Source organism: Mercenaria mercenaria, chromosome 15 (genome assembly GCF_021730395.1).
Source record: "Mercenaria mercenaria strain notata chromosome 15, MADL_Memer_1, whole genome shotgun sequence".
Taxonomy (NCBI): Eukaryota; Metazoa; Mollusca; class Bivalvia; order Venerida; family Veneridae; genus Mercenaria; species Mercenaria mercenaria.
The window spans coordinates 56,300,133-56,315,600 of NC_069375.1; the positions used below are offsets into that span (position 1 = coordinate 56,300,133).

Below are 15,468 nucleotides of genomic sequence, written 5' to 3' on the forward strand. Positions count from 1 at the left end.
GTGAGCTTTGACTGGTGCTATTTACATAACTTGTGTCTGATTGGTTCAAATTTATACATAGTATTTTACAACGAGTACCTATTCTAACACATATCTGGTTCCCTTTAACTATTGTATATGAAATAATGTGTGATGCTGAGATCCAGCTATCATTATAATGAATCCAAATCGTCCATAAATGACCCAAATCCTATCATTTTTAGCAATTTAAATATAATCATAGCAATGGTAGCCTAAAAAGTAAGTCAAGCACTATCTGTGCTTATGTGTTATCATCAAGATATCAAATATACAAATTATACTGACACACACACGCGCGCATGACGAATTACTTCCTCTTAAGTCTGGTTAGGGTTAGAAAATCTTACGACAAAAGCAGCATTGAAGCATATCAACTGGTGCATATTATATCTATTATATCTGTAATGCACGGTGTAATTTGATAAATCAATAACAAAACGTCTATTGTGCAAAGTCGCTGTTGTAAGGCTAGACAAGCTGCAAAAACTGCCACTCATAATACAAAAGCTTAACGCAGTATACGTTAGAGTTTATATGTTCTATAATGTCTGTAGATACGGCTATGGATAAAACAAAAACTGAGGTAATGTAATTTTAATTTATGCTATGTTACAGATGCTTTTACTTACTTATCGGTCAAGGCGATTATATGGCTGAATTTATTATAAAATGTTATAACAGTTGCAAAAAGTGAATTGCCTTGAATGGTACGGAGCTAGCAAATTAAGTAGTATGATTTTGTTAATAGGTAAAACATAACAGATAGTTATGTATTTCAAGTGTCCTATCTTTCCCCTCATATATTATAGAAATGAATCTAAGAACACTGTGAGTTTTCTTAAAATGTTAGAAAGAAAGGAGAAAGACAACATAAGAATGTATATTCAACATATGTTCTGACACTTTTCTTTTTTAAAAGAAAAAATGAAATATCCAAACCTTCATGAAATCTGACTGAAATAACTGAGTCAGACCTAGTTACGCATCGTAATCGGGGCACATAGAGGTCCTATGTTTCCACTCATCTATCATAGTTTTGGATGTAAGAAAACTGTAAGTTTCCTTGATAATGACACTGTATCTTTCATCCGATAACACAGCCTTCCTTTGACCTTTCCCGTAGATCTAAAACTTTACAATCAAGTGTGTAACTGTCTCAGTTGAAGTGTGATATCATATTTCATAAATTTCGTAATACTATGATTCACCGAATACATAATTATTATAAGTTCTGCTTGCTAGACTTATTCGAAGCGCTTTAATCATACCCGTTGTAAACAAGTTCGACTCAAAATCCTTGCTAAATGGTGCATTCTACACTGCGGCTGCTGCAGTATCACTTCCACATGTATGTGTATAAACTATAAACAATGCCACTTACATGGTTACTGGTGTTCAGAACATCTATAAATAACCAATCCATGTACCCTAAACACTACCATGTGCACATATGTACTTCCTCAAACAGGACATGTGTTATTGCAATTACACTGTATTTAAATTGTACCACTTGCATCACAGTACAGCCCCTGTAATTGAAAACGTTTCTTCTAATCTCCAGTTTCTATAATGTATATCCCCTCACAAGGACATGTTACCATAAGCTCTCCCTGCAACAGAAATTCACAATAAAATATTCATAAGAAAATTCGATTTTGCACTCCCATTCCCACGTCCATCTCTGCACGAGAAATATGTTTACGTTCATCTTTGTACAAGAAACTTTTCTAAAATTTTTGTTTGCAAATGAGATCACGTGCACCTTGCACACTAGATTTTGAACCTGAAATATGACCATGCGCATCACGGCACAGGGAAATTTACTAATAAGTTTACGTGCATCATTACAAAAGAGAAATATAACTGAAAAACATGTGTTTGTGTATCAAATCACGTGCACTTTTGCAAAATAAATACGTATCTGAAAATGTTTTTATTTTCATCTTTTGTAAGAATGACCACGTGCATCATTGCACAAGAAACTTACAAACATGATCATATGCACTATTACAAAAGAAATTTAAAACTTAAAAAAAAGAGTTAATTTGTTGTTGTTTTTTATATGATCACATGCACCGTTGAACTAGAAATTTGTCAGTGATTTCATTTAAAACAAACGGATCACGTGTATCACTGAACAAGAAATATTAGCACGTGCAATAGTAAATAATGCACAGGATATGTTATCTATAGCATCACACCAAAAGAAGCCAGTTACTGAAAAGTTGCTGTTTAGTTATAAATGAGGATGTGAATCATTGCACTAGAAATATGTAGCAGAAAAACACGTTTGCTGATATTATTTTTCTTTTCTTAAATATGATCACGTGCATTTTCGCAATAAAGATGTGTCACTTTTTTGAAATATGATCACTTGCATCATTTAACAAGAAATATGACCAGATCCATAGTTGCGCAAGAAATTTGCAAATAAGATCACGTGCGATATTGCACAATAAATTTGTATCAGAAATTCTTTGTTTATTTGTTTTCAAATCTTATTAAATTCATAATTGCACAAAAAGTTGTTGATATGGTCGCATGCGTTATGGCACAAGAAATTTGTTTCCAAATATGAACACGTGCATCATTTCACGAGAAATATAATCATGTTCATCATAGCACAAGAAATATGATCACGTTAATCTTTGCACAAGATTTCAAGATTCAAGATTCAAGATAGTTTATTTAGACAAAAACATACAATATGTTCATTGCCGAACATGGATATAACATTGTAATATGACGGTACAAAACAAGGTTTCAAAAAGTTAATATATGAGAAAACTATGAAAATAATGATTAACAGGGTATAAGTTACATACAATTAATGTATGACAAACTACTATGAAGATAGTCGTAAAATGAAAAACTTTATACAATTATGGAACATTTTCTCTTTTACAGTTTGCTAAATATATATATTTTGCTAATTTATTTAAGAAAAGTAACTAAATTTTTTTGTTTGTAAACAAGATCACGTGGACTATTGCACAATAAATTGTATCTGGAAGTTTGATGTTTCTTTTATATGACCACGTACATCATTGCACAAGAAATCTAAAACTATGTTCATGTGCGCACCATAAACCGACACATTTGTTATTGTAAAACTCGTTTGTTTGTTTGTTTGTTGTTTGTTTCTTTTTTCTTTAAATATGATCGCATGCATCACTGGACTTGAACTTTGTCGTTGATGAATAAGATAAGGTTCTATTCGATATATAACCGTGCAAGGGCAGGAGTTGGCATATATGCCGAACACCAAAGCAGAAACTTTAAGACGATTTTCAAAACCATAAAAAAGCTAACCAGTTCGGACGTTTCTATTTTAGTTAGAGGTAAACTGGTATTTTAAATATATATTGTTTCATGGTAAACAAATAAAAATTATAAACTCTAAGTAGAAACTATTTTTAAACGGTATCTTTGAATACTAAAATCCTGCCTTTTAACTGACATAATATTTGTGGTTCTACCGATGGTTGTTCTTGTGTTTTTAATCCATTCAAACAGAAACCAGTGTTGTCATTTAATTTTTGTTGTTAACCTAATGCATAAACACTTGCAAGAATAACAATGTATCGTGAATTTCATTGTAATATATGCTACAATATTTATTTTATTTTGTTACAGATGTTTGCATTTTAAAGGATCTTGCAGATCCTGTATAAGTCCAACAAGAAAGCTACATTAGAGATTGTTTTATTTCCAAGTGTTAAGTTCCATATAGTCTATTTTCTTAAACAAATAAACAATCACAACAGTGTACTGTTGTCATAATCAAGTGAGAAAATCTCGGTGAATGTGTAAGTTCCATGTATACGCTGTTTATTTTACAGTGTTTTTCAGTGGATCGATGGACGTTTAAAATGTTTGTTTAAGGTAAATACATTGTGGTCATTGAAACAGTTATTTTTCTTGTTTGGTTTTCCATTTTTACAAGACATTCTAGTTTCGAATTTCACATCGTTTTGTGGATATCAAATAACGCGAGACGTTTTTACAATATTATTTTAGATGTAGTAATTTTATCTCCCGGTCATATGATTTTATGAGACGTTTGTACTTATTTTTAAACCCATAAATAACTGGTAACAATATTGCAAGGTCATTTTACCCATTAGCCTGTATGTATTTGTTTATGTAGAGAGGTATTTGTTGATGTATATAGGTGTTTGTTGAGGGGTGTTTTGTTAATATATAGAGATATTTGTTGATGTTGAGAGGTGTTTTGTTGATGAAGTGATGTGTCGGTTGATGTATAGAGGTGTCTGTTGATGTAGAAAGGTGTTTGTTGAAGGTGTTTTGTTAATATATAGAGATATTTGTTGATGTTGAGAGGTGTTTTGTTGATGAAATGATGTGTCGGTTGATGCATTTATGTGTTTGTTGATATATAGAGGTGTTTGTTGATGCAGAGAGGTATTTTGTCGATGTACAGGGGTGTTTTGTTGATGAAGAGAGATGTTTGTTGATATTGAGAGGTGCTTTATTGCTGTAGAAGGGAGTATGTTGATGTCGAGAGGTATTCATTGATGTGTATATAAATAGAGGTGTTTGTTGATGTACATGATGAAGAGAGGTGTTTGTTGATGTAGAGATGTGTTTGTTGATGTATTGAAGAGTTACTTAATGTAAAGAGGTGTTTGTTGAATGTGTATGTTGATGTATAGTGTAGGCAGGTGTTTGTTGTTGTGGAGAGGTGTTAGGCTGCACGGAGGTCTCGTCAACAGAGATTGTACTGTTCTTTTCTTATCTGGAAAAAGTGATTACCTGCATAGTTAACTCAAATGATTCATAAGTTTTAAAAGTTAGTTGTTAGTTATGAAAAAGTACAAATTTAAAGTAAACACACATAACTTGCTAGCGACACATTAATCTGTACATAAAGTGACATAACTAGCACAAAGACTAAAAAACTAAAGAATATCTTTGTAACTGCCGTATTAAGGACTGAAATCATGTCTAATTTATTTAAGGTTTGTGAAAATGTTCATACTTTTGTCAATATATGATAGGTGAATTATCTGAGGAATATCTGAACGGTCAATTACCCGTGGTTTGTATAATAAAGGATTGACTTTTGTGTATCTGATACGTTAATAATCTATCGTATAATTATATGAAAAAAATGAATTTTCTGCAGTATATAGACCTATGATAAATGATTCGGGTGTTGTATATGTGATAGGTGAATTGGTTGTGGTATATCTGATATTAATGAATTGTTTGTTGTATACCTGATATGTATATTATTTTAGAGCTATCTTGTGGGTGAATTGTCTGATGTATATCTTTTAAGTGATATATTTGATAGGAATTATCTGTTTGCATCTGATAGGTGAATTATATGTGGTATACGTAATAGGTGAATTATGTGTGGAATATCTGAAGGGATTAATCTGTGGTATATAAGTATGGTGTTTTCTGTAGCATATCTAATAGGTTAATTATCTTTGGAATAGGTTAATTATGTTTGGAATGAACGATAGGTGAATTATCTAAGGTACATATGATAAGTTAATTTCCTGTCGTATATATAATACCAATCTTCTGTGGTATATCTAATTGGGGAATTATCATCTTTCAGGAAAACAAAACAGAAGAAGCGTTATGCAATGTTTCTGTCCTTGAAGATGAAAACGGGGAACAGTTTAAAATTGCTACTTTTGAAGAGATGGTAATGCCAATTCAAATAATACAAATGGGGCTAGAAACGCGGCTTTCCTACGTAAAGGATTTTCCATATCAAGATGGAGACGTGCTTTTTGGTAGCTATATGAAAACAGGTACAGTGCCTTTTATTTCGTCTTTAAGTTTTGTTTTCAGTCAGTTTGATATTTATGCAGACATAATTATGAACATTATTTATATTTATTTTTCTTACCGTGATAAGTACGAAATAATCATATACTAGGTAAGGTATATATAAAGGTAAGATAAGACCAATCCTTTGGCAGATGAGGCTTATCAGTCACTTAATTTCAACATACATTTCGATATAAATAAGTAAGAATCCATTCCTTATATAACCGATAGTAAAAGCAAGTACATATAATGTGGTGTATGATAATATATAAAAAAGAGGACATAATATTACCTGACAAAAGAACTAGGTAGTTCTAATTTTTAAGGCATCTATAATAAACTTCCAAACATGCTGTTGAAGTATAGGTAAATGTTCATCAGGTAAAACCACATTCAAAGAACGCAGTTCTCATACAGACTCAACATGAAACGAATGTTTTGGCTCATTATCTGCTGAATGAATAGATCAATCTTAAAATCATATTAATCAATTTCATATTAATACTGGGAAATTCGGAGCATTCAGCCTGGACCGAGAACAGGTTTTGGAAATAGATGCATGTTTCCTTCTCTACATTTTGTTCCCTTGCCGGTGGAACATCGGAGGGGACTATAGGAATGCCCTCCTTCCGTCAGTTTGTTCGACCGCAAATCTAAAGCCTGCAATTACTCAAAAAGAATTCAAGGTAGATTCATAAAACTTGGTATGCGAATAGAGGGCAATATATGGCAATATGTAAAGTCTGCATGTACATGACTTATGCTTGTAGGTCATAGCTCAAGGCCACTGTTTAAGGACAAGTTAAAATTTCTGCTCTATTAGTTGAATATGTATTAATGGATTATCTTAGTGCTACACATAAACGTTCCCTATGATGAGACAATATGTTTAGACATGATCTACGCTAGTCGGCGAAAAGTCAAGTAAAATAAATTCCACTCCATAACTTTTATATGCATTGAAGGATTTTTTTTTTATTACTAAACAGAAATGTTCCTCGTGATTAGACTATGTGTCGTGCATATGAAACATTGTTGTCAGTCAAAGTTCAAGAACACTGTTAAAGGTGAAGTAAAATTGTTGCTGCTCCATAACTTTTATGTGTATTGATGGAAAGTCTTAGTTCTGCACACAAAAGTTCCCCATGGTGAGAAAAATTGTACCGTACGTGATCTATGCTCGTAGGCCAAGGTCACTATTGAAACTTTAGTAAAATAGGTTTCGTTTCTTAGCTCCTAAATGCCTTGAAGCTAACAAAGTTTTCTTCCGTTAGTGAATTTCTGTATTGCCACTGCAGTACTCGGTCACTTGTTATTTCTACCGAATATAAGTGGCATCATCTAACGTACAGAAGCCACTCGGACATACATATTATTTAGCAGGTCTGCTTTTAAATAAAAAAAGAAAAAAGTCAGACGGTAAGTTTGGAGGAAACAACATTTTAAAATTGTATTGATGTTGAAAACAAAAAAATCTAAATCTAAGTTACCGAATTAATTAGATCAGCATCATTTAAAGTGATAGTACCAATGGTTTAAATCACTACTAGTACTTATATAGTGAAAGAAATACCTCAAATGCATCAAATCTTTTATAAATATATTCGTTTAACTCGAGGAAATATATCGTACGCAGATATCAATAACGGCTCGATTTTTAGCTCACCAGAGCATAAAGTGCTCAAGGTGAGTTATTGTGACCGTTTATTTTCTGGCGTCCGTCGGCGTCCGTCGTCCGTCAACATTTGCCTTGTGAACACTCTGGAGGCCACATTTGTGACCCAATCTTTATGAAACTTTGTCAGAATGTTAATCTTGTTGATCTCTAGGTCGAGTTTGAAATTGGATCATGTGGGTTTAAAAACTAGGTCGGTAGGCCAAATCAAAGAAAAAGCTTTTGAATACTCTAGAGGCCACAGTTGTGACGCAATGTTTATGAAACTTGGCCAAAATGTTTGACTTTATAATTTCTAGGTAAAGATTGAATCTGGTTCATTTAGGATCAGAAACTAGGCCAGTAGGCCAGATCAACGGAAAGCGTGTGAACACTCTAGAGGCCATAGTTGTAACTCAATCTTTTTGAGATTTTGTAAAAATGTTTGTCTTGATGATCTTTTGGTCAAATTTGAATGTGGTCATGTTGGAACAAAAAGTAGGTCAGTAGGCCAGATCATAGGAAAAGCTTGTGAACACGCTAAAGGCCACAGTTGTGACCCAATATTTATGAAACTTTGTCAGAATGTTTACCTTAATGATTTCTAGGTCAAATGCGAAACTGGGTCATTCGGGGTCAAAAACTAGGTCAGTAGGCCAGGTCAAAGGAAAAGCTTGTGAACACTTTAGAAGCCACTGTTGTGACTCCATCTTCATGAAACTTGGTCAGAATCTTTGTCTTGATGATCTCTAGGTCCAGTATAAATCTAGGTCATTTGGAATCAAAAACAAGGTCACATCGTCAAATCAAAGGAAAAGTTTTTGAACACTCTAAAGGCATCAGTTGTGATTCAATCTATATGAAACTTGGTTAGGATGTTTGTCTTGAGGATCTTTAGGTCAAATTCGAAACTTGATCATTTTGGGTCAAAAACTAGGTCAGTAGGCCAGATAAACTGTGATGAGCGATATAGGACCATCATGGCGCACTTATTTTATCAAATGATCGAATAAAGTTTCACTGATTTTGTTTGTAAACCATTAATTTCTTAAGATATGTCAACTGAAAGCTCGTCATTTTGAGTGGCACTCTGCAACATCAGTCATTATGCAAAATTAAAGGATGTTCTGATTTTATTCTCCTTACTATAGCCTTTCTTTGTTTGGCTGAATGGAAAACAAAATTCAAAACTGCAACTGCAATATTCGTAACATTAAAACGAAAAACGCAAAATGGCAAATGATGATAGGCTAAGAATATGACAGAATTGTTTTTACTTTCATAAAATATCAGAAAAAAACACTTTATATATTGTAATAAATAATGCATGCTGCGCACTATTATAGCTACTCTATCTTTCTGATTTCATTTTATTTAGGGACACACTGGACGTCAAATCTTTTACATTGCCTTATGTACGATGGCCCACTTGAAGGGTTGACATCATTTGCACCTTGTCTACTAGATGTGTTTAACTATCAGGAATGGCCTCAAAAACGGGTTGGCAATAGAATAATGGCGTCACATCTCCCACCAGAACGATTACCAACAGAGCATTTTCAAAAGGGCGGGAAAACGATTGTTGTTTTTAGAAACCCAAAGGATACGGCTGTTTCAATGTTTCATCAGATGCGGAAATTCAAACAACTTGGGGAGATGAAGTTATCTTGGAACAGTTATATAAACTACTGGATTGAAGGCAAAAGTAAGACACTGACAGTATCATAATGTAACATACACTGTGTAGTAACTATGAGTAATAAGCACAATGTCTCTTATTTTTAGATTAAGTAGAATGTTCAATGTAAAATATACCGATAAAGAAAGATACAATAAAACTTGCTCGATAGACCAGGTCTATTAAAAGACCACTTGTATCAAGATGCCATGTTTACAGTTCCTTTTTGCGCTAATGATGAGCACAGCATGTTGTATTAAGAAACCATTTGTGTTAAGAGACAACTTTATGCCTTTCTCTTAGTTGGCCTCTAAATTAGTGTTAATTCTTACAGGATCTGTTTTGGTTCCCTATTAAGCAAAGAAGGATGGAAAAAATGGGGGGTTATTATGCACAATAACAAATTTTTCTGACGTCACAATTATACGTTATTGCGTCAAAAACTACATAGCGGCGTATTGAAAAAAGATACCGACAGAAAACAGTCAATTACTTGATGAATGTTGTCAAGGATTTACATAACAATAATCATTGAGAACGTGTTAGAATCGGAATAATATATCTAGAACAGTGATTTGCTATTGAATAAAAACATTGTTTGTCGTTTAGATGCGTATTAATTATATATATGTAATTCCATCGCATTTAAACTCCAAATAATGATTTGATTGAATGACAAATCGCTGCTTGGGATATATCATTTCTTAACCAAAGAAAAGGTTATTTTATAACAGCATTATTACAGCTTCACTTTTACATGTTTGCAAATGTCTATGTTACATACTTATCCTTCTTCAAAGTGTTTCAGTTCCGCAGTGGCTACTTCTTACTTCATAAACACCGCATAGTATTTTCAGTAGTTTTTATAGTTTAAAACACGTATTTATATCCATGGTTGACTTCTTGGCGCATAGGATGTGTGAAGTTTGTAGTGAATCCTCGTGAATGTTCAAATCTCGCATAATAATACATATTTAGTGATTTGTTGTTGAATAAAGTTGTTTGGAGTTCAGATGCAAACACATTATATCACGAGGGCGCAGTCTGAGTGATATAATAATTGATGTTGCTCACTACAGATCTGGAGCGATCCTTTCGCTCATTACACAAAATCATTAGCATCGGAGCGCATGGCAAAAATACGAAGATTATTGCATGTCTGCACGCATTTAGTGTAAAATATGTATAATATACTGACTAAAAGTTAGGGTTAGGATTATCATGATTTTACACAATATATACTTAAAAGATTCTAGTAATTTGAATAGCTTGAATCCGGAATATACCGGAGTGTGTTATTTATCACAGCGCTCCATCTCCTTTTGTAGTCACAGTCTATAATAATACGCATATGAACGATAAACAATGAATTGATTTAAAAGCAAATCACAGTTTGAGATTCAATTCTTATCAAGGATTACCATCTATATCTTTAAAAAAATTCAACAAGTCTGTGTCTGCTTTGTGTGGTTTTCTTTTTCAATGCGCTCGTATGACGTTTGACGCTATGATGTAGTAACTGTGACGTACAAACTGTGTATGTGTGTTGCATAATAACACGTAGTTTCAGGAATCATTGTTAAATAGAAATATAAATCGGGCCGTGTTAGAAGTGATAATATTTCTGTATTACTTTGTCTAGTTTGGATTATTCTAGAATATGTTATTTGTTTCTTCTTTTCGGATTAAAAAGCCAATATCTGAATTAATGAATTCTTAAATACTATTTAAAGTTAAAAATAATCACAAAAAAAATATTTTGTTTAAAACTGGATCTTAATAAACTAGCATGATTGTTCTTATTTTTCTAGGATTCGAACATTAGGTAATGAAATAGTTGATAAAACATAAAATTTCACTATCAGTCGGGGTTCTTGGAGACGTTTGTAAGTCCAATATCGAGAATAGTACAGCTTGTCCGGCATTGGAAGTGTTACAGTTTCATTTACGTAGATTTTATTGACACATGAAATGAATCACTTGACAATTTGTATATTTGAAAATATTATGTTTAAGTTGCCTTTGTCCCAAGTAGTTCCTTCTTTGACTACTACAACAGCTGGCAAAAACAGATCGAAGAGAAACCTGAACAGAATGTTTTAGTGGTTCAATATGAAGACTTGAAGAGGGTATGTACACCGTTTATACCGTAGCAATAATGTGTTTATTTACAAAGTACAATGTATCTAGAGATCTTCTTATCATACCTTGATTAGAACAATGGATCGGAATAATGACTAAATCTTGATAAATAATAAAAGATAAATAAATAAATAACAAGAAGTATTTGAGTAATAAGATAAATACATAATTAAATGACAAGTATTTGAGAAGGTTAGAAATATTGGCAGACTAGATAAGTGTGTTAACGGTTCCAACGGTCGAATGTAAGAAATATGTAGTACATGTCCTGTTCCAAAATGCAACACCGTATTTTCGAGGTTTGGTATACCTTACTTGCAAGGCGTTACACTCTCAATGAAATACACAAAGCGACCATAATTTTGTTGTACATATTAAATGTGATGTCTTTTTAGGATAGTTTGAATCAGCTTCGTCGGATTCAGAATTATCTTGGACTAAATCATTCAGATGATCGACTTCAAGCTGTGTTGGACAAATGTTCATTTTCAAACCTTAAGGCTGAAGTAGAGAGCGGAAAGGTCAAAACACCTTTGATTGATGAGGAAGGAAAGTCAATTCTCTATAGGAAAGGTAACGGCATATCAAAATCTACAAGACTAGTATCCTTAATGTCCTGTACAGAGATGCATAAAACAAAACAAACAAACAAAAGCTATGTTGGCTTTTGACCGACATTTAAGCTATTAAAGAATTGTCATTTTCACAATAAAACACTGTAATGGATAGGTCAAAGGTTTTTTTTTATACACTGAGAATGACATACATTTTTCTGATAAAAGTTTATAAGAAGAATGTTTAGTTTTACAGACATATATTAACAGTCTATATATATTCGTGTAGATGAAGCTATATACAAATGATGCAATACAATTTCCATGACCCCTCCGACCCCGAGAGTATTAAAGAGGTCACAAAGCTGTACTTTGCAATATTTGTTTTGTATATAATCAGAATGAACTGTTGAGATTTAACCGAGTTCTTCGTCTGTAGTCGAAATCTGAACGATAACACTGAAGAACTCATAATTTTAACCAAATCTCAATGACAGTCACCCGCAATAAAATCCCGTGACAGTTTGTGACTGGGTCATCTGAGGTCAAAAAAGTTATAGGTCCAACCAGTGAAAAGCCTTGTTAGTATTCAAGTGGAGATTCTATTTGATCTTCATATCTCTAAAAACTAGATCAAGTTTAACATAAGGTTACCTGAGGTCTTAACCTAAGTCACTTGGTCAAATAATAAAAAATGTTGTAAACACTCTAGGGACAACAGGATCAACATTAATCATTATCAGAATGTTTGTCATTAAGAAATCTAGGTCAAGTCGGAAATGGATTATCTGAGGTCAATAATTAGGTCACCTCTTAGAAAAACATTGTTAACATTTTAGAATCCACATTTAATGTTCATAAAACTAACAAAATGATTTTAGGTCACGTTCGGAATCAGATTACTCGAGGTATTGTAATATTTCACCAGGTCAAATCACATTCCATTTCATCATTATATTTTATTTTTGTCACAATGTCTCTGTTCATGAAACCTAGGCCAAATTCAAAACTTGGCTACTTTTGATAAAAAATCAAGTCAACACGTTTCACAATAGAAAATACTTAGTTAAAATTCTAGAGGCCATGTTTTGTCTTTGATGAAGCATATATCTTTTTCAGAATGTTTATCAGATTCTGTATAAAACCTAGAAAACATTGGGTTACCTGTGATCTTAAACTAGGTCTAAACATGGAAAAATATTGTTCACATTCTAGAGGCCATATTGCTTCTTGATCATCATAATGTTTAGTCTATGAAAACCAGATTGTATTGCCTGTGGTCAAAATCTAGGTCACTAGGTTACATCTGACAAAAACATAACAAAAAAAAAAAACGGCTTTTTACTCTCTAGACGCCACATATGCTATTTGATCATCGTAAATTTTTGTCGGAATGATTGTGAGAAATCTAGGCGAAGTTAAAATAATGTATTGTCTGAGATCGATAAGTAGGCCACTATTTTAGAAAAAGTAAACGAAAAAAAACAAACATTGCAAATACTCTAGATGCTACATTTTCTGACTGACCTAAAGCTAAAATATTTGCCTCTATGGAATCTAGGCCAAGCTAGATATTATGTTATTATCTTCAGAAACTCGGTGACTGTATCAATAATAGAAAATTATTTTTTAAACTTTATAGAATACATCGTGAACCTGATCTTCATAAGATTTTGTCAGAATGGTTTCGTCTCTGAAATCCGTGTTTGTAACTGGATTATTTAAGGTCAAAAACTAGGGCACTAGATCATATCATAGCAAAACCTTATTAATGTGGTAGAGACCATCTAGACATAAAATACATTTGGCCTGACTATACTTTAAACAGCCAAATGTATTTTGTATTTTACATCAAGAGGGTAACTACGTAACCACTACTTATTTAGAATGTATCCCATTTTACCCTATAAAAGAATCAGTCTTTGCTATACTTTATTTGTTTTCTGTGCGTTTTAATCTATTAAATCGTCTATCAGAAAATGTGTAATATATTCTGTTCTTCTCAATGCTATCGTTTATTCCACTCATGTTCGAAAATAAAGGCAAAACAAAAAAACATGTTAACCCATTCAACACATTTTCAGTGTACTCTCAATCATGTCTTTAAGAACTGATAAATATACTTCCGCAGCAGTGGATCTTGAAGCATTTATATGTGATTTGAACATACATGTCTTAGACAAAAACTAAACGTAAGCTGCAAAATACATTACTGAGTAACAATTTCATAGCCATTTTATTTATGTATACATAAGACTATTTTCAAAGACGAAATACTCGGTTTTCTTATGTTTCATAGTGAATGAAATGTATAATTAACAAAGTTAAATAATATATTATGTTTCAGGTATTATCGGAGACTGGAAGAATCATTTCACGGTGGCACAAAATGAAAAGATAGAGACAGTGGCGGAAGAGAAATTCAAGAACAGCATGTTCAACTACAAAGCATGGGATTGCTAGCAAATTAAATGTTAACAAGAACATTTTCGTTAAAGATAGACTATAAATCTACCCTTTTTCACAGTAATATTCTAACATTATATATTGAATATCTATCAAAATATATTTATCATAGTTAACTATGTAAACTAGCTATGTACGTAGACTTGAAATTACATTTTGGTATCATATCTAACAACACTTAGAAAGCCAGGTTTTAGTGCGCGGGCAAGTTTGACTGAAGGCAGTGTGGCTTTTATTATCCCCCATGTATGAGGTGAATAATTTGTCAGTTACATATATATATATATATATATATATATGTTTCTTCCTAGGAAAGACGGCTTCTCGTGTATCAGTGCTATACACCGAAAACGGTAAACGACCAGACTGTTTATTCGCAAAGATCCAGGCTAAGTTACAGACAGGCCTGTATCTAAAAAGATTTTTCTCTCTCTGTTGTAGGGGCATTGCCTCACTCTGTCCCTCCGGTCAGATATTTCTGTGTCTGTACAAGTAGAAGATCAATTTGGCACCCTGACTGGCTGCCTTTGCTCTATGAATAAACTGTAATGTTTAATCAGTTGCAGAAACATGAAAAAACCTGTCACAATTACAATAAATTACAACAGAATATCTAATCGTATCACCAGTTATACAGACCGTAGGTAAAGCAGTTGTAGTCGTAGACCGCAGCAGTAATAATTCAATAAGATTGGTTTCCCTGATACCATCTAATTCATCGAACATATTGATTTTCCAAGCACGAAATAAACAACCCTTCTCAACCGATCGAGCATTATCCGCCATATTTTAAAATGTAAACAGGCTGTTTTTATGCCGAAAAAGAATCATCTATTTTTATAGTTATATATAAATATATTTCACAGGCAATTATGTTTTAATTATTTAAAAAGTACTCTATATGCATTGATTTTTACCTCAATATGTACAATTACATTTTCATTTTGACATAGTATTTATATCGTTTTGTTAATGTCATATATTACAGAAGCATATCTGTCGCTGACAATATACTATCAAAATTCTGTTGATCAATGTTGTTGTTATTACTCAGCAGCCCGGTGACATCCGTTCAGTGAGAGCATGCCTTCTGCCCAATAGCAATATCAAACACTGCATTTTACTATATACATTCAGTTTGA

The 15,468-nt window shown here is 32.8% G+C and overlaps 1 protein-coding gene across 2 annotated transcripts; it reads left to right on the top strand.

Annotated features, from left to right (window-relative positions):
- The first annotated feature begins 474 nt into the window (after positions 1-474).
- On the top strand, positions 475-15,357 carry LOC123555370 (sulfotransferase 2A8-like). 2 transcript variants are annotated; one of them, XM_045346015.2, is made up of 6 exons: positions 475-604; positions 5,615-5,813; positions 8,865-9,191; positions 11,181-11,293; positions 11,702-11,879; positions 14,208-15,357. In XM_045346015.2, exons 1-6 carry the CDS (start codon positions 566-568, stop codon positions 14,321-14,323), a joined length of 972 nt encoding a protein of 323 aa, XP_045201950.2. In that variant the 5' UTR covers positions 475-565; the 3' UTR covers positions 14,324-15,357. The 2 variants fall into 2 exon arrangements, with proteins under 2 accessions (XP_045201950.2, XP_045201956.2); XM_045346021.2 differs by lacking the exon at positions 475-604 and adding an exon at positions 3,235-3,362.
- The last annotated feature ends 111 nt before the right edge of the window (positions 15,358-15,468 follow it).

Bases quoted from the DNA above. Each gene is read 5' to 3' on its own strand.
- LOC123555370 (XM_045346015.2), top strand. From the start codon at position 566: ATGTCTGTAGATACGGCTATGGATAAAACAAAAACTGAG. The intron at 605-5,614 runs GTAATGTAATTT...ATCATCTTTCAG, and splicing joins TGGATAAAACAAAAACTGAG to GAAAACAAAACAGAAGAAGC. The intron at 11,880-14,207 runs GTAACGGCATAT...ATTATGTTTCAG, and splicing joins GTCAATTCTCTATAGGAAAG to GTATTATCGGAGACTGGAAG.